The sequence below is a fragment of the Cheilinus undulatus genome, linkage group 20, assembly GCF_018320785.1.
Source record: "Cheilinus undulatus linkage group 20, ASM1832078v1, whole genome shotgun sequence".
Taxonomy (NCBI): Eukaryota; Metazoa; Chordata; class Actinopteri; order Labriformes; family Labridae; genus Cheilinus; species Cheilinus undulatus.
In genome coordinates, this window is record NC_054884.1 from 18740010 (window position 1) to 18764394 (window position 24385).

Sequence of the window (24385 nt, forward strand, 5' to 3'; positions counted from 1 at the left end):
ATAATATTGACTTTTTCTAATGACCTTTTGACTTTTTACCTAATAATAATCAGGTTTTTTTTTAATCACAGTTAGATTTTTTATCTCATAATTGTTACTTTTATCTCACAATTGTGACTTTTTAATCTCATAATTTCAATGAAAGATTATTAATTTATTTGATCATTTCTTCCCTTTCAAATGTATGTATTTTTTCAAATGGCAGAAGTGGGCTTCCATAAAAACCTGGCTGAATAAAGGTTAAATTAAAAAATAAAATAAAATAAAGATCCCAGTTATGTTTTTAAAAAAACATGGTTTCAGATGTAAATAGGGCATACTACAATTTCACTGGAATGTTTTATTAAATAAGCATGCTTAGACTTTAAATTTTCAACTACAGGATGAAATGTGTGGCCTAAAAATCGGACATTTCTGTGAATGCCTTTCAGAGGCTTGTGATTTATAAATTAAAATTGTGTAGACTGCATACCTGATAACGGTCACAGATAATCCGTTTTAGGGGGAACCTTACCAATATTTTTCATCCTTATTAGATAAACATAAGTGTCTTTTATAATTAATATTGTGCAAATAATCACACTAGATCTTGAAATTCTGAGAAAAATTTAAAGATAAACTCACACAAAGGCTGCCACTGTGAACTCTGGGTAGTGCTGTCAAATGTTTTGTGTTGCTCCTCTCACATCTTTCTGATTGCACTCACCTTGATCTACATTACAGTAACCCCTTCATTACTATCAGCTTCACTAAAGTGCACTCAGGTTTTAAAGTTTTCTCTACACAGCAATCTATTGTTCGTTTGTACAACATACACTACTGTTGATCTAAAAAGGACAATATATCTAAATATGCAGCGTTCCTTTTCAACTTTGAAAAACTTTACTGCTTAAATTTTTCAACTAAACAGCCAACATTTCTTTAAAATAAGTTTTTATAAACTTCACTTTTCATTTAAAGTTAATTGGACTTCTATTCATTGCATTTCTATGGCTTGTTTTTTGTCACTGGCATGCACAAGTAAATATCTTATGTCTGCTTTTTGTTTTAATGACTTGGTAAGTTCCCTTGAATATAGACAAAAATGGTCTGAAACTGCTAACTTTTTGTTTTTCTGTTTGCTTGACCGACTTTGACCCTTAAAAAGCCAAAAATCTCCAAACACATGAGATCTAAGACAAAATACCCTCACATCTAATGTCTAGAAATGAAAATGAGCTTAAAGATCACTGTAGGTCAACTATAGGCCAGCAGACACTGTAGGGAAATGAAGCAGCGTTTGTTCTTTGCAGATTTTATTTGTTTCTCAAATACAGGAGAGTTAATGTACAGAAGGACAAAGAATTTCATCAAGAACTGTACAATATTTACAAACATTTTTTTTTCCTTTTTTATGGAAAATTAGATTGTTTTCAAAATAAGTCGTAGTATGCACAAACATCAAAATGATAAAAATGAAATGACTATTTCCTCTTTAAATATTACTTATTTATACTCCTTCTTCCCACATGGGGAACGGATAGTTTACTTCTTTTTCTTTGCACCTGCATGACTGATGATTGAACTGAAGCACAACAATGTTAAGTTTCAAATAGATCTGCCCGTCCTCTTCTTCTTCTTTTTTTCTTCTTTCTTTTTTATTATTTTACACCCACTGTACTACATCCAATATTTCTGTCTCAGTCTGTTTGTATAGAGGGGAAGACGGCTTGGATATGTGGGTTACGACTGTATACTGAACCTGTAGAAAATAAAAGGTATTTAAAATGTTTCGGGCAGCAAACCCAGCGCTTGTGAGAGTTTAAGTTAAAAACCTCCTCATATAAATAATAAAAATGTGTTTATATATTATCACACAGCGGACTGGAGCTGCCCTTCACATAGCACAGGATGAGAGAGAGAGAAAGAGAGCGTTTTATCACATTTCATGTTTCTATCCTGGACGAGTCCATGCTCACGCTGCTCACGGCACACTCCACACGCAGTTTAAAAAGCATTCTCACCCTCTTCCACTCTTTTCAAAAGCCGACAGCTGATGTTAGTCTTCAAAAAATAATTTATGTAAAAACTAAGTGGTAATAGTTTATCTTTGAACTATCGTCTTTATGACGCACGCTTAACACAATGTCAGTTGCTCCTCGGTCGACTTGGCTTTTTTTTTCGGCTCCTCCTCTTTGTCCTTCGCTCCCTTTTCAACAATTCCCTCTGACCCACCAGCGACCCCTGATCTGGTAGGGCAGGGTGGGGTCCCCCTTCCTCACAAAGTACGACAATTCTTTAGTCATTGATCGACAACAAGAAAAAGAACAGAGGCCAGTGTCCGAGGTCACATGAACAGACCTCTTTGTGTTCGTCAAGGGCCTTAAAAATCCATCCTCAGATCTTAGAGATTTGAAGAAGACGTGGTGGGGGGGCTGTACAGTGGGATCCATCATTTTCCTTTTTGGATTTTCTTCTTTTTTTTTTAAATCCTCTTAACCTTAAATTCTTTGTCTCTTGTTTTTGCAAGCAGCTCAGGCTTTGGAGCTGAGCGTGAGCAGCTCGATGAAGGAGCTGAAGAGCGTATCCAGCCAGCTCTGGTTGGCCATGCACTGCTGCACCACTTCCTCCTGGCCCGGATCCTCGGCCGCCTGCTCGATGGTGTTGGTCTGGAAGAGAGGGACGGAAACACAAGACGATTGTGGTGAGGAAGACTCAAACTAGGGTACCCGCCAAAAGACAGCAGAGACACACTGGATCTATCTGGTGAAAATATCTGCTTTACTACACAAAAGCTTCAACAGCTCCAGCTCTAAATAACAAAATCTCATCACTAAGCTTTAGGAACAACAACCAGAGATGCACGCTCTTACCTCTTTCTTGCACTGTAGGAAGGTATGGTACTTATAGTGATGGAGGGAGTGGTACAGACTGTAGATCCGATATGAGTCAGCTGAAAGCTTAAGGTCCTAAAGAAACAAAAATGAATGCCAGTTATATATTTGGAGATAATGCTCCTATTTAGTTTTGAGCTGATGGCGTTTGTATGGCCAGAGTCTAACCACCGTGTTGAGCAACACATTGACAAAGTGGCTGTTACTAAAGACTCAAGAGTAGCTCTCACCACACAGTCATGTTACTAACCTGACACACCAGATCCTAAAACTAACTCTGTTTCATATATCCTTTGAATGGGGTGTATTTCACATCCATCTAGGCAACAGTCTATACTCGGTGTTTGGGAAGGGAAGAACCTTCTTAAAGAAATCTCAGAGGATGATTGGTCAAACATTCTGTCTGTCACATTCATTATAGGACAATCTGAGCAACAAAACGTATGAGTTAGAGGGCAAGCTTAGTCCCAGATGTGAAATGTGCTGTTCTTTTATCTTCTTTTTACAAAGAAACATCCAGTTCTAACAAGACTGCCACTATGACTACATCCAAGCTCATCACTTCACCAGTGGCAGCCAGTGTTTACTGGCTTGCAGTGCAACTAAACCATGCCTATAAATACAGCAAACTCATGCCATGGCCGGTCAGGGGAAGAAGGAAAACATCTTTTTACACCTAGAAGAGCTTTCAGTGCGGTTCTTTACTCTTTAAATAAAAAAAATAAATGCAGTTCATATAAAAGCTTTCAATCAAGCTAATAGATTCACAGGTGGCAGTCATTGTTTGCTGGCTTACAGCACAACTAAACCATGCCTGTACCATCGCCTCATTCTCCTCAAATGGCACTGATACCAATCATTCTCAGACTGGTCACAAATGTTTCAGATTGAAGCCTTGTGAGAAGGATCTGCCTGATGACAGACATGAAATCTGGCAAATCTATTGGCTTTGCGAAGTTGACACGTCACCATCACTTTTCATCTCATTCAGAACTGGGACTTGGAGACCGCTCACCTACAGACGAGCAGAACTGATGAGCAGCACACCCAGAAAACATAGCAGGGGGTCTGTGTATGGTGTACTTTTTCCATAAAAAATATAAAATCAGGGAGAAACTGATTACTCATTCATGAGGTAATCAGAGTACCCTTGTATCAAAATGACTGAGAATGTCCATCCCTAGTCTGTACCGTGTGACACATGGAAACAAAATGGTGAGGTGAAGTCACTCCCTGCTGATACGCCATAGACGTGATAAACAGAGGCATATTTTGGGAATGATGGAGCTCATGCTGTGCTTTTGTGCTTCCAAAACACCATAACACAATGTGACAACACACACAAGGGAACCAATATTACAAGGTAGCAGATGAATGTGTAAGTGCAAAGGCGTAATGACAGCAGAGCTTCATTATGGTGTTTTGGTTGAATTCTTATCCAAAAAGTGCAAATTTGTGCATTTTTATACCATAGGATAATTATTTGAGCACATCTTCATACATAGAGGTATTTGGTTTTATGTTAAAAAAAAAGTTTTATATTTCTAATCCTGTTAAAAGCCTAACAAGGGAGAAGAGAGTAAAAGGAGAAATAGCTAGAAACTGCGAATTTGATGCTCTGTTTTGGAAACAAAATAATTTAATTCAAAGGACAAAACAATATGGTAAATCTGTTATTTGTTTTAATGTACTTTTGTTTTATTTTCCTCTTTAGATTTATTCATTTAGTAGTTCAACGCCTCTTGATTTCAAATTGTGAAATGTCATGTCACAGAAAAAATCTGCATGGCATATACCAGGCCTTTCAAAAACTACAAACAAAATAATGAAAAAATTAAGAATAAAAGGAAATAAAGACATCAGACTATGACACACCAGATCTTATGGTGTTATTGTTGTGGCTTTCTCAAGAGCACAAGATTTGAACATGACTTTGATTCTGTGCGCAGATTTTTAAAGAAATCTTTTCTGTAAAACTTCATCTTGCGCTAAAAATGTCTTCCTGCTCTTAAATCTTTGGCCGCTTGCTCAAATTTCCTGCACTCATGCTCAAACCATTTCCTCTCGTTGAGGTTACATCTGCTATCTTCTGAGACTGTCACTCTCAGACCCTTTCACAGTGCACTCACAACATATTTCTGCTCTTGGGTTTTTGATGCAACAACCAAAAGGAGACAGGTCTAAGATCCACCAATCATGTTTGCTCTGCTTCCAGTGTCCTATACAGTCGTTGGCTTCTACGCTCTAATACAATTTTTCAGTTTAGCATTTCTGTTAAATTGTTTAACTGGAAGAGTCTAATTGATTCTACCCCAGAAGATTCTAGCCAATAGATTCTTAACTTATGACGAGCACTTCAATTATATACAAATCATTTTCACATAACATCACAGTTTAGAATAATTGATAACAGAAACTCTAAACTGGAAAACAGTGACATAGACAACGAGCAGAGCAAACATGATTGGTGGACCCAATACCTGCTTCCTATTGGTTGATGCCTCAAAAACTCACAAGCAGAAATCAGCACTGAGAAGGTATCAGACGCAGATTGAAGAATATTTGAGTGCTTCAATTTCAGAAGCAAGCAGAAGTTACCAGAACAATAGGAAATGGTTTGAGCATAAGTGCAAGAAATTTGAACGAGGAGCTAAACAGCAGATTGAAGCACAATGAGGCAGTTTTTTTAAATGAATGCTTTTAAAGATCTGAGCACAAAATCAATAAGTCATGCTCTCAAAACTTTAAAATGCACTCTTAAATAAAGCCACAATAATAACTCAATAGAATCTTACCAAATAAAAGTTCCTACAAAACAAACTACAGTGGAAAACTAATTCAGTCCCATTTAAGAGGGTGAAAGTGCAGCAGGTGCTTAGAGAGGCTGGCACCATTTTGCCCTCTGTGCCCACGAGTGATTAGTGTCACCCTCCCTGCAAAGTGAAGATTTCTCCAAAGTAACTGATTCTTTTGATCCCACAGTTTCAGTGTGACCCAGAAACTTGAAGGAATCATCTGATAATAGGCTAAAAATGTCCTACAATGAACCATTTACTTCATAATACAGTGTGGATATTTAGAAACTCAAAAGCTGTGACTGAGTGAGAGTACTATTCATAATCCCTTAGTCTCGTTTGTTAAAACTCACCTGTGGTTTAGGCAGGGTCTTTTTAACTCTATTGAGGGTCTTGCGGTTGTAAGCGTCCCCGCTTAACCGCACCCTCACAACGCCTGAGTCCAGGGGGTCCACAATGATCTGAGGGTACGCGTGCAGGACCTCCTGTCGAAGAAGAAGCCGGGAACGTCGACATCAAATCAGAAACTGGGTTATTTGAGGATGTGTGTATTTCAAATCTGTCTGCTGCTAAGCGTCAGAACCATGCAGCTATTATGATGCCTGAGAAGCTGTATTTTTGGAGAATGAATGACTGTGACCATTTAAAATTTAGTTTCTCTTTACTGACTAATCAAAAATCTAAGTGGTTCTCAACTGGCTGGACATCACTACCTAACATAACTTCCCTTAGAGAAATTGCGACACAAATTTAAAAAAATTTCTAACCACTTGAATTTTTTCATTCAAAAACATGTTACAGTGTGGACCCGAAACATAACAATTGATTGCTATGCTTGTTTTGTTCTATAAGAATAACACTGGGCACATAAATAGAAGTCTAGATTACTGCATCTTAAATAATCAGCATATTTTACATACTTGAAGAAGAAACAGTTATGTGACTTGAAAATCAAATCCAGTTTTCTCTCTTCTGTGATGCAGAGAGAGAGAGAGAGAGGGAGAGCAGCGGTGCAGTGAGCACAGATTACCTGCTGCTGAGAGCTCATGCTGATTCTCCTCAACAGCCTCCTCTTCTGTTCGCTCAGGATGCTGTCAATCTTCCTCATCGGCGGGAGGTAGAGCTCATCTGGTGGCCAATCAAGGTAAAGGAAACTTTCATTAGTCATCACTCATGTGGATGCCAATCATTTTAATACCATGGGCAGTTTCAAAGCAGCTCCTCTAGCTGCTCATCTATCAGCATTCCTGGTGCTTTCCTTCAACCTGTCACCCTTTGTTGATTCAAATTTCAAAAAGCATTCAAAGACTCGTCAGAATATGCATGCTGCAGAATTCCCCTGCTACTGTAAGGGCAGTTTGTCAAGCCGGATGGGCTAGACTGAAACTTGGCAGCTTTTACTGTTGTTCTTTTACTGTTACTGATGTTTATTTACCGCAAGAATGAAGCCAGATGCAAACGTTTCAGCTGGCGACAGAAAGACTCACACACCAACAGATTTTAATGGCAATTCAAACAATGATAATGTACTAATAGTATGTGTGTATGTATTTCTCACCGTCTGTGTCCTCCAAAGCTTGGATCATGTCAGGATCCAACGCTGTGCTGACCAACATCTCAACGTAGCTCCTGAACATCTCCCTCATGGCACGGTTGTTCACTCCTCCTTTTACTGGCACTGATTGGACAAAAGAAACAATTTATTTTAATCCAATCTTCCTGTCATTTAACACAAGGTGTAACATGGTAGAACATTTTTACCTTCTTTCAGAAAATCTTAGGGGAAAGCAAGATTTTTTTAAGCTTCTGTGAGGAACTTTTAGTTTGTGTCTACTTTTGGTGTCCTTTGTGGATGAAACGTACATTTTTTGTCACTCCCATCTAACTTTCTTATAAAAGTCAAGTGTATCACTCAGAATCAGGGTCTGTGTTCTTTAACTGCTCTTTGTTTTGGCAAAGTGCATGATATCAGTGTCATCACCACACCATAAAATTTAAAAACACCTCATGAGATTATGTGAATATGCAATTATAGATACATATATGAAAACTCAAATATACTTCCACAGTCCCACAGATGTCACAGCCAGCCATCTAACGTGAAATTTCCTCACATTGTTATTTAACTTATTAATACTTATTTTTTCACATGTGAAATGTGTACATGTTAATTGTGTCACTTTGTCACATCAATATGGTACACAGTGTGTTTTTCTTAAAATCTGTTCCCATTCCTTCCATAAATGAAGGTGCACATGTTTATACTATTGTTATTGTCATTTTTATGTATTCAGTTACTGGAGATGAGCATGTTCTTTTACTTTAGTTACATATTGCTGATTTCTCTTGCCCTCTACTATGACCTTTTGTAAAAAATAATTTCCCCACCTTGGGGATCAATAAAGGTCTATCTTATCTTCACCTAGATATCTGTTAGAAGGTTATGAAAGTTAACTTTTGCCTCACTGTAACTATAACTGTAACTATAATGTCTGATTTAAATAGCTCCACGCTTAATATTTCCTATATTCAAGAAGTTTCACCAGGAAAACATTAAATAAGGGTAAAGGAATTGTGCCGTGGCATTAGCAGCAGCTCTAGACGTAGAAATTGTAGCTTTAAACACGTTCAGATCAGTTGTCCTCTGCCATATGAGTTGACAAAGCAGAAATCAGAAGTGCCGCCCCATCACTATTTTGAGATTATTTTGTGGAGGAGAATCGACATTGACAAGAACGGTGGTGTTTTTAATTTCCCTCGTCTTTGCCGTGGAAATTGTACTAAAAAGATTATTTGGCAGCACATATTAAAAACCTCAGACACCCTCTTAGCAGCTGTTTTTGGCTTAAAAATGAGAACATATATGTCTAGCTTGACTTTGTATATCACAAAGAGGCATTGGAATTTATTAAAACCTGACAGAAAAAATGCCTCTGAGGAGTTCTGCATTCCCTTCTTGAAACATACTTTTATCAGGAGGCAGTAAGTTCGATTTTGAGAAGTTGACCCAAATAAATGCCATTCCTGGGATTTGTAATACTGCTATCATTGCATAACTAAATGGCTTCTTACTTTCATTCTCGCTTGCTGCTTCATCCGACGAGTCAGAGTCAGAAGATGAAGGGATTTCCTTCAGCCACTTCTTCCTCTTCTTCGGCGGCGGCTCTGCCTTCACTTTGGCCGGCTTGGACTTTGGCGGGCGCTCGGCCTTCTCCTTCTCCTTCCTCTCCACAGCTTTCTTCTCCTCCTTCGCTCTCCTTTGCTCTGCTGCCGTAGCTCGTTTCTCCACCTTCTCCTGTTGCTGCAGCTGCACTCTCTTCTCCTTCTCTCTCTCCTTCTCCCTTTCCTTGGCCTCCCTCTCTTTCTCTCGTTCCTTTGCTTTGGGCACAGCGACCGGAGCCTCCTTCTTCTCTCGCTGTTCCTTTGCTGCTGCTGCTGCTGCTGTGGATGTTCTGTTTTTTTCTCTCTGCTCACGCTGGACTGGTGGTGGAGCCACCCTCTCCTCTTTGTCGACCACTTTTGCTGGCGCTTGGGAGGCAGGAGGAGAAGCCATTCTGGGGAGGGACTGGCGCCTGTGACACATACAAAAATAGATTTACACTGTTTGTATGCTGCCAAAAAATGCATTGTTAGAAAAAAAAACCTTAGATATACTAAAATGCATGTTAAATGGAATGCACTTTACTTAGAAGGGTTTATTCTAGACTCAAACCAATTTAAAGTGTCACATTATATTCAACAATTTACTCATGAAAGGAAGAGAGTGCTATGTAAAGTGCCCATCAGTATTAAGTACAATCATACACATTCAAACAACAATGTCAATGCCACCAAGACATTTTGGGTTCAGTGTCTTGCCCAAGAACACTTTTACTTGTGGACTGCAGAAGCTGAGTTTGAGCCACAGCTGCAAATCAGTGATTTGTGATCGAAATCAGTTTAATTAATTGCTAAATGAACACTTTTGCAATTTTTTATGTTACACTCTCTTTATACCAAGTCCCCAAATTGCTGCAGGACTTCTCTCTCTTGTTTTAAAAATTTATCTGATTGTCTGTACAAATGCAGATATTTTTTCATCACTTTTTTTGGGTGTAAGACTTCCACTATGCCAACATTTTCTCTCACATTAAACCATGAAAACAGATCAGACTTTTTCCAATTGGTCCCTCCTTTGATTCAGCAGTCAGGTGTGCAAGATACATGCATTAGTTTAATTGGCCGTAACAGAAAAACTGACTTCTTATTCCTGTTCATGCCACGATCGGCAATAACATCAGCCAACACTGATGTTAAACCAATGCATCTGTGCATCCCTAGATTAAACATGATCTAAATCTAAAGCATAGTTTATGGCAGTGGTTCTCAACTGGCTGGACATCACTACCTAACATAACCTCCTTTAGAGAAATTGTAACACAAATTTTAAAAAATTTCTAACCACTTTAATTTTTTCATTTAAAAACATGTTACAGTGTGGACCTGACATGTAACAAAACATTTTTGAGCAAAGACAAAGGACAAAACAAACACGACCAATTTCTTTGTTATTTTGGGGAAACTAACTTTGTTATCAAAAGAAAAGAAGATAAATAAATAGAAATCTTGAGACAAATACTCATCATCACAAGAAAATTCAAAAAAATACATGTATTTTTTTACTGTATATCCACTTAGGGCTTCCATATATAGACCCTCTAGAAAGAGCTTTACGATCCACTTTTGGGTCCCCAACCACTAGTTCAGAACCACTGGTTTAAGGCATATTTTTTTTTCCTTTTCTCCCGCTTTCTTAACTGTCTTATTGCTCTTTCTAGTTTTATTGACTTTTGCTGTCTGTGTGTTCTTTGTGAAGCACTTTGGGCTGCATGTTTTTATGTATGAAATGTACTATATAAATTGAGTTGATTTGAGATAGGTACCTGAGAGCTGGTGTTGCCCTGCGCCATGGTCTCCGAGAGCAGACTCGAACATAATCCTTCTTGTTGACGTTTTCCAGAAACTTGACGTAGATTCGCTGGTATCGCCTCTTAGCATCTCCAAAGTAACCGAGATACTGAAACAGCAACAGGAATATTGAAAGATGAAATTACACCAACTTTCATTATGACACTTTTCACAAATGTTACCTCTAAAAACTATCCAATAAATTTTTCTGTACATGCTTTATAAATACATCACAGAATACACTTAAATTTTTTTGATATGCTGATTTCTCAAGTGTCCAGACTAGCGTGACTCTCTCACAGGTGTGTTCAGGTCACAGGGGGCTTGAAGGTGAACTCACGTTGCTTGTGGCACAGAACTGTCTCTGTCCATCTTTGATCTCTGGACTGAACTTCTGAAGGAGGGCTTTCTGCACCCTCCAGATGGGTGGAGGCTCACGGCCCGTCTGCAAGGCCAGCTGTGCACCGACACACAAGAAAGGTTAGTATAAAATATCTCTGCAAGTGTCAAAAGATTCAACTTTCAACTCTTTGCAGGACATAACTTTTCTTCATGATATGTCTTGAGGTCTACACAATCACTATTATAACTTGGTTTTAGTCCACACTGACACATGCATACGAGCATGATGGTTTGAGTCATCACATTTATTACAGCTTTCTTGTTTTAGAAGTCTTTTAGGCAGAATACACTGTTCCAAAAAATACCTTGAGAGTTCGAATGTCCTCGACCCGCACCACAAACTCGTCTCTCTCTCTGAAGATTCCCTCCCCACCACTCTCGCTCTCGTCCTCCTCACTCTCCCCAACGATAGCGGCGTCTTCTTGCTTCTGGGCAAGGTGCAAGGAGGTGATCTTAGGAGGCGGTGGCTCTTCTGGAGATGCGGGGGACTCTGGAGATGGCATTGGAGACTCCTTCTGAGCAGACGCTGGAGGAGGAGGAGGAGGAGGGGAAGATGAAACAGGGGGAGCAGGAGGAGATGGAGTGGCAGGGGCAGGCTGAGGGAGAGTTGTGGGTTGAGGAGGTGGCGGAGAGGGAGATGTGGGAGCAACAGGACTTGGAGGCTGGGAAGTTTCTTGTTCTTCTTCTGGTGGAGGTGGGGGGGAAGGGAGAGAAAGTGGAGGGAGAGGGGAGTGGGAAGGAGAGGAGGATGAGGATGGGGATGGTGGTGCAGAGGGAGGTTGAGGAGTTTCTGGTGCTGGAGGAATCTCTGGAAGGGGAGCTGAAAGGTAAAAGTGGCAATGTTGATATTATTTTTAAGTTCAATTTACCATCAAACAACTGGAATAATTCAATAAAATGAATCCTTAAACATAATTTCTAACATTTATTAAACTCGAATAAATCAAGTAAAAGCCCTACCAAAGGGGAGGAAATGTCAATTTCCTTAAAAAGAATAGCAGGAAAAATCAATCTGAAGAAAAACGAGACATGACTTGAATACAAATGAAGCTGGTGGCCTTACCATCAAGATTAGTGGCACCCAGTGTTTCCAGCTGTGCCTCCCTCTCCTCCGTCATATTATTCTCATCATCGCCTCCTGTGCTCCTCTCCTCCTCGTTCTCCTCCTCTTTGTTCTCCTCCATGTCTCCATCTTCGTCCTGAAGGACATCAGGCTCATTTGACTGAGGCAGGGTGTGAGACGTGTGCATTGTGGGTTGTGGACTAAGCGTGGGGGGCAGTGTGGGAGTAAGCGGGGATTGTGTGGGCTGCGGCTGAGGCTGGGGAGGTGGAGGAGGAGGGAGTGAGGGCTGGATGTTTGAGGGTAGCTGAGGAGTGTCGTACAGAGCAGATATGGCGGAGGAGATGCTCTTCTGGAGGTCCTGGTTCTTCCCCACAGAGTCCTCTTCATCAGAGGAGAATGATGGCAGCGTCTCCAGGTTCCTCTTCAGCTCATCTTCTAAGCGTTTGGGGCTGGGGCAATTACCCAGGGCCAGACCCCCATTTCCCTCGCTGTCCCCGAATGGAGGTGGAGGTGGTGGAGGAGGAGGTGCAGGAGACAGAGGCCGCAGACCTCCTGGTTTACACGGTGAGGAGTCACCGTTGTCAGCTTCCATTCCAGGTGAGATGTCCAAGCCTGGAGGTCTCTTTCCGGTTTTGAGGAAGTCCAGGAATGAAGCAACAAAGCCAGCTTTGGACTCAGAGTCCTTTTCATCACCCTAAAAATAACAGAAAGTTCAGAGACTTTAAAACTTCCATCAGGAACTTGTGGCTTGTGTTGATTTTTGAAATCCCTTTGGACAAAGCTGAATCTATTATGTCTTTGCTGGTCCTGAACCAGCATATATAAGTAGTTTTTCTGATAAAAAAATCTCATCCTGTAGTCATCTAAACTTGTCGCTCACTGTGAATCTTTGCTTTGAAAAATGCGGAAAAGGCTTTTCACAACTGTTTTGATAAAAGCATTCAAAACAGTAGTCAATGTTGGAATGGACAGTTTGGTTTGCTTTTGTAGGTAAGAGGCATTGGTACCAAATTTAGTCTGTTTCATAACCACTTAAAACTCCTCACAGTACCTTTAACATTGCTCAAATACAACCCCTACAGTATTCAGTCTAATGTGATTCTTTTTAATATTGCCTGCTAAAAATAGCTCTGATATAATCCTGGATATCTTACCCTTTCCTCAAGCCCCTCATCATCCACACCTTCACTCATCATCTGACTCTTCTGTTTGTTCTTGTCCTGGTTTCTGGAGCTGTCAGTGCCGCACGGAGGTCCAGGACTTAAACCCAGCGAGGGAGCGGAGCCAACTGAACCGTCTGACAAAGCCGGGTCTGTGCCGGACAAAGAGTCTGTCCTCAGCAAGGCATCGGAGGAGGACAGGGTACCGATTGGTAACTTGATCTAAATAAAAATACAGAAACATTTAGATATAAAAACTTGAATTGACATGTTATGCATGTATTTTACAAAACATGAAGAGCAAGGATAGGAAATTTATTTGAAGTTATTGCATCTAGAAAATGCTGACGCACTCTTACGCTTAATGTGATTAAAGTGACATGAAAACAAAGTTAAATGAGATCCTTCAATAAGGGTTCAGTTATATAATATTCAACTCATTACAGCAAATTGTTGAAGTTAATAAAATAAACTGACAAAGTTAAATGAACCAGTGATGTAACTTTGTTTCAATTAAATCAAAACCAAATCCATGCAGACTTTAAAAGCTAATTTTGTGTGATTGCCCAAAAATAAATATTATTTCTATTATGATGAAAGTTGCAATTTACAACCCCTAGAGAAAACATTTTATTCCACCTTTATTTTTGCAAAAGAAATCTCATTAATACCCAGGATAGCAACTCCAGCAAATTTCAATTATTTAAATCTTCTCACTTAATAATCAGAGTATTCCTAAGGTCAAAGGAAGCATGCAATAGGTGAACCATGCTTTATATGCGTTATAAAAAGGTCTTCCAAAGGTACTTCATTCAATTTCAACTGCTTGTGCTAATGTTTCTAGCAACACACCTACTTTTTATGCAATAAAAATATTTGCAGGTCTATTTGACATTGTAACTGACCTTCAGAGGTGGAATAGGCTCATGCAGCTGCTGTTGGGACTGGTGATGAAGCTGCTGCTGGAGATGATGATGGTGCATCTGCTCCTGCTCTTTCCCGCTCATTTCTATGTACATATCCTCCCTCCTTCCACCTCTTCCTCTGCTTCCACGGCCTCTTCCCCTGCCTCGGCCTTCCACGCTGAACCCCCCTCCAACTGTTGTTCCTCCCATCTCCCCCAGCATCCCTCGTGGAGTGTAGGGCTCAGGCATGGGGCGGATGCGAGGCCTGCCTCTTGGCCTTGGTGGACCCTCTCTTTTGGGTCTGGTTGGCTTTCGACCTCTCTTCTTTGGTCCATCCTGAGGCATAAGGGAGTGTGAACCCATAGAGGAGTATCCAGATGAGTGGTAAAAGTCAATGTCACCCATTAAAGGACTGAGAGACCCTGTTCCTGCCCCTCCTTTTCTGCAGCTCGATACTAAGTCCGGCAACAGGTCTGGGAGTCTCCTGCTATTCAATCGGATGTCAGCTGGCTGATCAGCTTTATCTTCATCGTCTTCAAACTCATATTCTTGAGCGTAACTTTTCTTAGGCAGGGTGTTTGGATCTCTGCGCTCCTTTAACAGATGGAAGGAGCTGGACTTTAGGAGCTTTTTGGGACGTGACGAGCAGAAAATGGGTGACTGGAGGCCTCCAGAACCCGCTCCTGTGCTAGTTCCTCCAGGTCCAGAGGGAAGTTTGGCTCCTGGGTTGTTAGGTCCAGCAGTGTTGGAGCCCATTCCCATAGCTGGGGCCTGGGACTGAATCAATCCAAGCTGCTCAGTGTTGACGGTGGAAGGGAGCTCATGGGTTTTAAGGGAGTCTAGATCCAGAGTCATGGTGTTTGGTGGTTCTTCCAAGCCGTGACAATAGGGCTCATACCCCTGATCTCCACCATGGTGACCCATTATGTCATAACTGGCTCCACTACTGCCCCCTGCTCCACCTGCACTCTGTCCAGCTTTCATTGAATCCATTGCCTCCTGCCCTGTGTGGCTTTCATTCATCTCCTCCTGCCCTGGTCCTGCACCTCCTGCACAGCTGGACTTGTAGTCTTCCGCACAGAACATGTCTTCCATTCCTGGGAAGAAGGAGCGGTCCTCATCCTGGAGGAGGGAGTCCGGGAAGCAAATGGAAGTAAGGGGTACAAAGCGATTACTTTGTTGACTCTGGTCTGCTTTCTCCACCGGACTGACTGTGTCAAACTGGTGCTGCTCTGATCGCTGCTGGTCCAGCTGGCTCTGCTGGGGGGTGAGCTGGGATGAAAGGGGCTGCTGTGGGTCTGGTTGAGGCTGGGAGTGGGCTGACTGAGCTGACTGTGGGGGTATATGATGAGGGTGGGGTTGGGTGTGAGGGTGGTGGGTGTGGGTTTGTTGGTGCTGAGAGCTGGGGTGCTGTTGTTGTTGCTGCTGCTGCTGGTGGTGCTGGGAAAGATGGTGCATGTGAGACGGAGTTGACAAGCCAATATCAGGCTCTGAGAGGAAGGAGTGGAGTTCTGAGGCGGAGTGCTGCTGTGAGTGGTGGTGTGATGGGTGCTGCCTCTGCTGCTGCTCCTGTTGCTGCCGGTGACGCTCGCTGCTACTTCCACTCCTCCCCCCACTGCCTGCTCCACCGCGTCTATCCTCAGAAACAGCTACGTCAGTGCTGGAGGTCTGAGAGAGGGAGCGCTCAAGCATGTCCAAAGAAGACACCACCGAGCTTTGTTTGACCTGGCTCTGCTCATGCTGATGCGGAGGTGGGCCATGATTGTAGTGGGCTGCTGCCACCTCCAAAGCCTGTGACTGTAGCTGAAGCTGGAGTTGGGTGGTTTGGGACTGTGACTGGGCCTGGTGTTTACTTGAGCCCAGTGTCCCACCAGCATTATCCATCACAGCTTGCTGTTGGTTAATTGAGTGCTGCTGCTGGGGGTGAGAGTCCATTTTATGGTGCTGTTGGTGTTGCGAATGAGAATCAATTTTGTGGTGCTGCTGATGCTGATGGGAGTCCATCTTCTGGTGCTGTTGATGCTGAGGGTGGGAGTCCATTTTTGGGTGCTGCTGATGGGGTTGGTGGGAGTCCATTTTATGATGTGGTTGGTGTTGCCGATGAGAGTCCATCTTGTGGTGCTGTTGTTGATGTTGATGTGACTCCATCTTATGGTGCTGTTGGTGAGGCTCCAGCTTGTTTCGGGTGGTGTGGGACAGCACTGACTGGAGGAGGTGTGGTGGCTGACGAGACTGATCAGTGGGTGAATCCATAAGGGAGCTGGCAGCTTGAGACTGGGAATGTTGTTGCTGAACTTCAGGGGTTTTCCGTGGATAAGGGATGTCAGCGTGTTCCTGTGGCTTCTTTTGGAGCTCCATTTGGGTGTGGGACGGTATCTGGGAGTGTGAGGACACGTGCTGACTGTGAGAGGAGTGTTGGGCAGCAAGGGAGTGTTGGGTGTATGGGTCACCCCGCCCATAATGGACTACTGTCCCTAGGTTGTCATGATGATGCAAATGGGAGTGCACTTGTTCAGCACTGCCTCTCCCTCCGCTGCTCCTGCTGCTTCCCACAGACCTCTCATTCCTCTGCTGTTGCTGTTGATGATGGTGTTGTTGATGTTGTTGCTGTTGTTTCTTAAGTGACATCTCCAGCTGGTTTTCCAGCCCTGAAATGGATCCAGACCCTGCATTACCTACTCCAGCAGATGATGTGGCACTGTGGGTACGTATTACACTCTGGGGGTGGTACCTCTCCTCAGAGGTTTTGCCTATATCATAGGTCAGCCCTTTGCCTGAATCAGTGGTAGGGGTCACTGACTGGGGCTGAGACTGGGTTTGCTGGGATGCCTGTTGTGGTTGTTGTTGAGGGTGGTGATGTGCAGTCTGGGGAGCAGGACTCGCTTGGGCTTGCAGCAGATGCTGAATCAAGAATTCATCATCATCATCTACTTCCTCTTGGGATCTCTGAGAGCCCACTCCCAGCATGGAAGTATCTTTAGTTTTGGAGGAAGTTGAATGATAGGACTGAGGTTGGGTGCTGGGACCTCGGGTGTCAGGGTAGCCCTGTGGGGAGGCAAGGAAAGTGGGGGATAGGACTGATGAGATGTATTTATTAGAGCCTGCACCACCTGGAGATTGTGTCGGACAGGTTGGCACTGGAGAGTGCAACCCCGGACGGATGATGCCCGAGTTGCCAGATGGAGAGGGGCTCGAGTCTGGAATATGATAAGACCCTCCGCCACTACCACCTCCACCTCTCTCATTTGTCATACTATTTCCTGCTCCACCACCTGAGCCAGAGTTCCCACTTGCTGTGCCACTACTACTCCCTCCTCCCGATGCTCCACTTCCCGATGAACCACTTGACCTTAAAAGGGCAGGTGAGTGACCAGGGGCTCCGTAGCCAAGTGATGGGCTGCCTGCTCCACCCAGAGAAGATGGTAGTGATCCATAGGCAGAGTCCGATCCATAAATATCAGTGGAGTATGACTGACTCCGTCCTCCTAAACTCCCATAGCCTTTGCCTCCTGTACCAGAGCTCAGGTCTTGGGCTTGTGGTGAGCTGAACCCTCCATAGGACTGAGCCAGGTGGGAGGTAGGAGGCTGATTAGGGGAATATGACTGTGCCTGTTGTTGGGGTGGGGTCTGACCAGTAAGAGCAGAGGTGGGGGTCTTCACAGGAGGCACAGGAGAGCCGTAGCCTGACAGGCAGGATTTGGGAAGAGACTGGGGGGCTGAAGAGGAAGTTGAAGGGGGCTGCTGAGGGGGAGGGGGAGCAGGTTGAGGTGGGGGCTGCTGCCTTGATGGGGCAGCACTAGAGCTAGAGGTTGGAATAGAGTTGGAGGGATGAGCCCCAGAGGTGGCAGAAGAAGAAGAGGAGGAGGAAGAGGTAGAGGAAGCAGAAGGGGGGGTGTGGGGAGTTCTTGAGGATGAAGCTGAGCTGGCAGAAGAATAGCCGCTGCTGGAGCTGCTTTTGGAACCTTTCCCGGCTGAAGAAGAGGATGACGATGAGGAAGATGAAGAATAGGGAGGCTGAATAATTGGCCTATACTGTTCAGTGCGAGATGTGGGCTTGTGGTCAGATGAGGGGCTCTGGTCACCTAGCGGGCTGCAAGAAAGGCCAGCGTGCCTGTGGTGGGTGGCAATCTGCTGGTACCCAGCTCCTCCACAGCTGAGGTAGTGCTGTAGGGAGTGAGCAGCAGAGGATGAGAGCTGAGACTGAGCTGGCGTGGGCCGCTGGTAGTGCTTGATTACGCTGTCCTGACGAGGCACGGCCCGCTCCTGAGCCGAATTTGACTGGGACTGGGACTGGGGCTGGGGCTGAGCTGAAGAAAAGACAGATGCATTGTACAGCTGAGACGACTGGTCTTGGAGTTGTGATGACAGCAGGTTGAACTGGTGTGACTGCAGGTGCCTGGCAGAGGAGGCCTGAGCTGATGTGGCACTCGTAGGATCCTGGCTGCCCCTATAAGCCGCTGCAGCAGCACCCTGCGAGGACAGGAGTCTATCAAAACCCAGGCTGGACTGGGAAGGGGCCTTGATGTGTAGAAGGGGGTCATGTGGAGAGAGTAGGCCATTGGATGTGGGGCTAAATGTGGGGGTATCCTGGAGAGTGAGGGAGGTGGCAGGGAAGGAGCGGCTGGAGAATGATGCTGGATGCTGATAGGCTGAGAGAGCTGAGGAGGAGGGGAAGGAGCCAGAGCCAGGAAGAGCTCCAGAGATGAATAGTTCAGGAGGAGCAGGCGTGTGCATCGCTGTGAGGAAAAGGAGAACAAATTTCAAAATTACTCAACATCCAACCATCTGTTATTTGAATTACATAAAAAGTCAACGAAATAATATTCTTTACAAAAGCTTAATTTAGGACTTGTTAAAAAAAATGCTGAAATTTTACATGAGAAGTCACAGACAGAAACACTGTTTGAATTACAATTCAGCCAAACACCAGTAGGGTCTTTAAATGTCATATTGACTGTGGGGCCTGTTTGAATGTCAACAAATGAGGAAAAATCTAACATAGCCCCACCTGTCTGCCAGGATGGTGTGCGGAACTGGGAGAGTAGGGATGAAGCAGAGGGTGGAGGCTGGGGACCCCTGGACTCCAGGGCTGAAATCAGATTCATGACGGAGGCATCTGGAGCAGAGGGGCTGGCATGGTGCAGACCCGTGTCAAAGAGCCCAGACAAACCTATGAAAAGGACAGACAGAATTATTGATTAATGAATTTAGAATAAAAACACTAACACCTAGATGAAGACATGTAAATTGTATCTTTCTTCATATCAATGGAGATGCAAAGGACTTTCAAATTCAGTGGTTCTGGGTGAAGGTGAAGCCAATCTAAACTTTTATAACTGAATACAATACTAATTACAGTATAGTAAAGTAACATTCAAGAATAAATGTTAAGACTTATCTGAGGTAAGACTTCAACATAACACACAGGGCTCCAACTTAGTTTAGCTATAATGCACTAATTTTTCAATGGCAACAATCTACCAGGGTCTGTGAGGAGACACACAATAATTCATTGTACAGGGCCCTTATGGTGGTGACATGAAAGGTATGACATTTATCTCACCCAAACTCCGTCCAGCTGCTCCCCAAGCCCCGCCTTGGCCAGAGCTCCCTGGGTGGTGATTGGTGGCATAGCCCTGCAGAGGGTGTGGGGTGGCGTAGGCTTGTCGGTGAAGGAGCTCAGACTCAGGGTGGGATGATCTGGAACTCCCGTATACAAGACTACAGAGGAAGGGGAGTGGGGCATTGTGAAGTGTCATTAATTTCAATGTATATTAGCATATACTTAATCTGTTCTTAAATGGGACCCTTGAGAGAAGACTGTCTGGGTTTTTGTTAATTAAAGACACACAAAATTTGAGAGATTCATTTCCACTGAAAATCCCAACCCCAGGTGTTAACCTAAGACTGCTCATCAGTTTGGGCATCTTCTAAGCAGTGGTCTATATGATGAAGTCAAATCCCTGATGTGTCTGTTAAATATATAAAATAGATACTAAGAACACCTTATTCTATTACAAAGTATCATTAACACATTTGCTGTCAATACTCCAAGGTGAATTACAGTGGATGCAAATCTGTCAAACCAGCCATTTATCATGCAAAATAGTGTAATACTTCATCTGCATGTATAATTATCAACCTGTGCAGACCAACTCCCAAATCACAAATATTTATGGACTAAATTAGCTAACAACCTATCTCACAGTGTTTGCCTGTAGCAGAACTCTGCTGAACCAACGACAGATGAAATGCGTGGCTGCTGGCAGACAGATTAACATGGTAGCACCTCTGCTGCTGCTAGGACCGCCTAGCACCAATGCACAGCAGCTATGGTAGAAATGTAGGGACTAGGCCCAAACTCCAAGGCCAGTTGTTTTCAACATGTAAATTTTCAACGGGAAACCAACGTACAGGTCTATACCAAATTAAAAACAGTTTCTTTCATTTATACCGACAATAAACCAGCCAATTGCCAGTTAACAGTGATAATGTTGATGTAGCTAACAGCTGGATGGTGCAAGGCGACGCAAATGAATGCTAAGCTGCATGCAAACATAAACACCTAGCCAAGTTTGTTTAGCCATATACCACTTTCCACAGAACCATGCTGCTTTCGACCATGTTTCGTCATCTAATCCCGACTCTAAATATCTAAAAACGTGTCGCTTAACATGTAGGAAACGATGCTTTTGTGCAAAGGCCTGAACTGACTTGAATGCAATACAACGCTAGCTTGTATGCTAACGTGAAGCTAACAGACAGGGCTTTCTTGCACGGTCCAGGCATTTTCATCACATTGTTAATTCACCCCTGATTGGCTGTATTATATAGTATACAAAATGTGAATTTCAAGGTTGAGGCAGCGGGTGCATTCTTCATTTTAATTATGCAAATTGGCATCCAAACACACCACAGATTCTCTAAATCACGATTGGGAAAATGCACTGATATCAACTGGAGGAAAATAGCACCGTGTCTGTGTCGAGGTTTTTTTAATTTTCTCTCTTCACAGCGTTACATTTATGCATAATTTGTTTTAAAATACATGATCCAGGTTAACATATATAAGTCCTTCTTGTTGATGTCTGCCATGGGGGCTGCTGTGAGGGGTTTGCTGCGTCTGCACTCTTTACAGCTTCTATCAATCCGGTGAATTTATCTATCAGGGTCTGTGTCCAGGCCTGCACACAGGGAACAATAATTCCTATGGATGCTCCAGACATACCCCCACCTCCAACCCGCCATGTCCACCTCAAACCCACGTCTGTCAATCACACAATTCATATCTACTACCTTTTCCTTTCTCCACCCCGCCCACCCCCACGACACGCACACACTGCTCCATTCCTGTTTATAATATTATTACTATGCAACTGTTTGGATGACAATGCATTACACAAAATGGCAAGGCATGGCATTATAAATGAGCCTACGGGCGACAATTTGTTTACATGGGCCACACCGTATCCTGCAAAGTACCACTGATGCATGCACATTGTCTGAATCCAATGCATACCTTGCTTTAGCCGATCTCTCGTAACTCCATCCTGCTCCTGCGCCCAAATCACCAAACCCTGTTCCCGGGTAATTTCTATCCATTTATGTGCTGTACAATGTGTGCGATGAGGACGAAAGCAACACGCAGATTATGGGTAAAAAACCCAGTCTTTCCAGTTCTCGGTTTCAGGCTTTTTTCCCCGGTTTCATAAGCAAGTCCTCAGGAGTGGAAAACAGCATATTGAAAGAGAAATGGAGGGGAGGAGGAGAAAGCTGGATGAAAAAAGAGGGGGGTCTACGGGGCTATAATCCAACCACCTCCAAAAAAGCCAGTCTTTCTCCTTTTCCTGCGCCTTTCACGTTTATCATTTCCACGATTGCTGATTTAGTCCACAATCAGTCACGGTCATGATGAAGATGCCGCGGATTTGGCCCCTGATGGACGAATAGCTGATAAACATTTGATTTGAATGCGTCCTTTTCACCGTCTCTCCTCCCCTTTCTTCAGGCTAGTCTTTGCTACGCTGCTAGCAACAGAAAAGATTGCAATCGATGGGCCACGTTGGTAGCAATCATTCCCCTTGGACGAGCAAAGAAATCCCCAATTTCAAAATCTTTTTTCTTTGCATGCAAATCGTTCCCACCCCCCCCTCCGGAGCAGAGCTGTGGGCTAGCAGCAGATGCTAGCTGTCAGTAACGTCGCATCAAAATAAAACAGGGCTGCTTTTATTTCCCCAAACGCTCCCAATTTCTCTTCTTTCTTAAGCTACCCGAGTAAAAGCGACGACGAGTTTGTCCACATGGCGAAAATACAGCAATAGTACGAAAAAAATCTTAAAAACCGAACTAGGAAGTGAAAAGAAAGCAGGCCGCGTTTTAATATTTTTTCTCATTTTCCTCCGGAGACGCCATTTTTGAAGGCGGCTGGCCGCTGTCCGTCCTCCCTCTCCCCCTCTCTGTCTCAGCGCCGAGACTCACTCAGTGTCTGCGGTGACCTCCATTCACCGACCCTGCAAGCTTTTTCACATTTTCATCTCATTGATAGGTTTGTTATTAATTTTAGAAACATTTTTTCATGGACAAAAAAAAATAGTCAGCTGTTTGCACTGAGCGCCGTGATTGGCTGAGACGCATTCGAGTGCAAACATTATTTCCAGTAATAACCAGATATCTACAGGCCCACAGCTAGAGCTTTGCAAATGCACATCTAAAGCATGCAGACTGTGTGAGAGACGGTGCCATTTCCTGCCTCAGTCAGACTGGCAGTTTGCCCATAACCTCCATGCCAATATGGGATATTTTCCCCCCTTTAGATATGCAAATTGCTCAAATACACCGGAGGCTATTTTGGGATTCTTTTGCTGAATATATTATTGGGAGAACCTGTCAAACAGATCTTATTGCACTTGATTTGTACGCCAGCAGATGGCACACTGATTTTTATGGTTATTAAAAAGGGGAGGGTCCAGAGATGCTCAGTTTTTATTCATATTTCATATATTAGGAGTTTGACATTGTCTGACTGGTTTTTAAATGTCCTATAATTAGCTATATTCACGTGTACCATGTGCATTCAAACACGACAACCAGGATCAGTAAGTAGAAGCCGCTGCATTCTGATTCTAAAGGTGTTTTGCTCAATGTTATTATAATATCTTTGTTTACAAGTAGTCATGAAGGACCCTCTAAATAGCCTAGTTGTTCTACCGTCTATGAGTTCTACAGAAATTCATCATTGTGAAATTGGTCGTGTGTCGCCCTCTAGTGGTTGAGTTGGATTCTTTAAAATATTGAGAACTTGAGCCTTGAACACACCTTTCAATTTATACAATCTTGAATAGTCTTCGAGATTCAGAGGAAACTTTACTATAAAAATTACTGTACAAACTTCAGGTTTGATTTTATTCAGAGACATATATCATAAATTACAATAGACATATCTGATCAATATATTAACTGACCCGGAAAAAAAAAGACTTTTCCCTCAATTTTCCAAAGAATCTACAACACAATCGAGACATTAAAAACAAAACTTAATGCCAGTGCTCTGTTTTACCTTCATTACTCCATTAATAACTCAGTATTTAAGTGTGAACTGTGATGAATATTCAAAATGTTCACTTTTCTTCAATGTGTTTAAGCAACCATTCTTTACTCTATATTTTTCCAACTTTTATTTAAATATTTGTATTTTTAATATATTTTTATGTTTTTTAAATGTTTGTATAGACTGAGAAATGTAACAAATGTGTGTTTTGTTGAGTGAGTTAATTCAGTAAAATGAAAATAATTCATTCATAATACAAATAACAAATGAGTTGAAGAAGTTGTGTTTATTTATTTATTTTTGATATTTGTTATCACTGTCTCAAATTAATTTGAAGAATAAAATGTCCCCAGTGTAGGCTAATGTTTTATGAGGGTCTTTGACTGGCCAAAGTTTAGGAACTATACTGTACCATTATCAAAATATACAACTGAGACCACTTTTAACACCAGTGCGAATGCTAATTTGACATTTTATTGGTCAAACAAATGCTCCAACTCTCAGTTCAACCTGTTAATCCAGCTGTGAAAAACAAAGTCAGACTCTGTGGTCTGTTTTCAGGAGGAGGCTCTCCCCTGTAGTGAGCATTTTAGATGCATTATGTGGCCTTTGTGATGTAGAGTATGTGAGTCAAAAGGTCAGAGAGTGCATATTCATTACAAAGTGTGTAAAACAAAGGATGGGAGTGAAAGA

General features: G+C 42.8%; 1 protein-coding gene across 1 annotated transcript; it reads right to left on the reverse strand.

Annotated features, from left to right (window-relative positions):
- Window positions 1-1287: 1287 nt before the first annotated feature.
- Window positions 1288-22668, reverse strand: prr12a (proline rich 12a). The gene is made up of 15 exons (XM_041814925.1): window positions 21665-22668; window positions 19709-19866; window positions 19154-19315; window positions 14146-18881; window positions 13235-13462; window positions 12081-12774; window positions 11323-11837; window positions 10956-11072; window positions 10591-10724; window positions 8741-9240; window positions 7227-7346; window positions 6699-6796; window positions 6022-6153; window positions 2853-2948; window positions 1288-2648 (listed from the first exon to the last, which is right to left on the reverse strand). The coding sequence occupies exons 1-15, from the start codon at window positions 21745-21747 to the stop codon at window positions 2514-2516; spliced, it is 7908 nt and encodes a 2635-aa protein (XP_041670859.1). The 5' UTR covers window positions 21748-22668; the 3' UTR covers window positions 1288-2513.
- Window positions 22669-24385: the final 1717 nt, after the last annotated feature.

Coding starts and splice junctions, on each gene's coding strand:
- prr12a (XM_041814925.1), bottom strand. CDS start 21,747: ATGGATAGAAATTACCCGGGAACAGGGTTTGGTGATTTGGGCGCAGGA. Junction 19,316..19,708: donor AGCAGCTGGACGGAGTTTGG/GTGAGATAAATG, acceptor TCCTTTTCATAG/GTTTGTCTGGGCTCTTTGAC. Junction 11,073..11,322: donor AGGACATTCGAACTCTCAAG/GTATTTTTTGGA, acceptor GTCGGTGCACAG/CTGGCCTTGCAGACGGGCCG.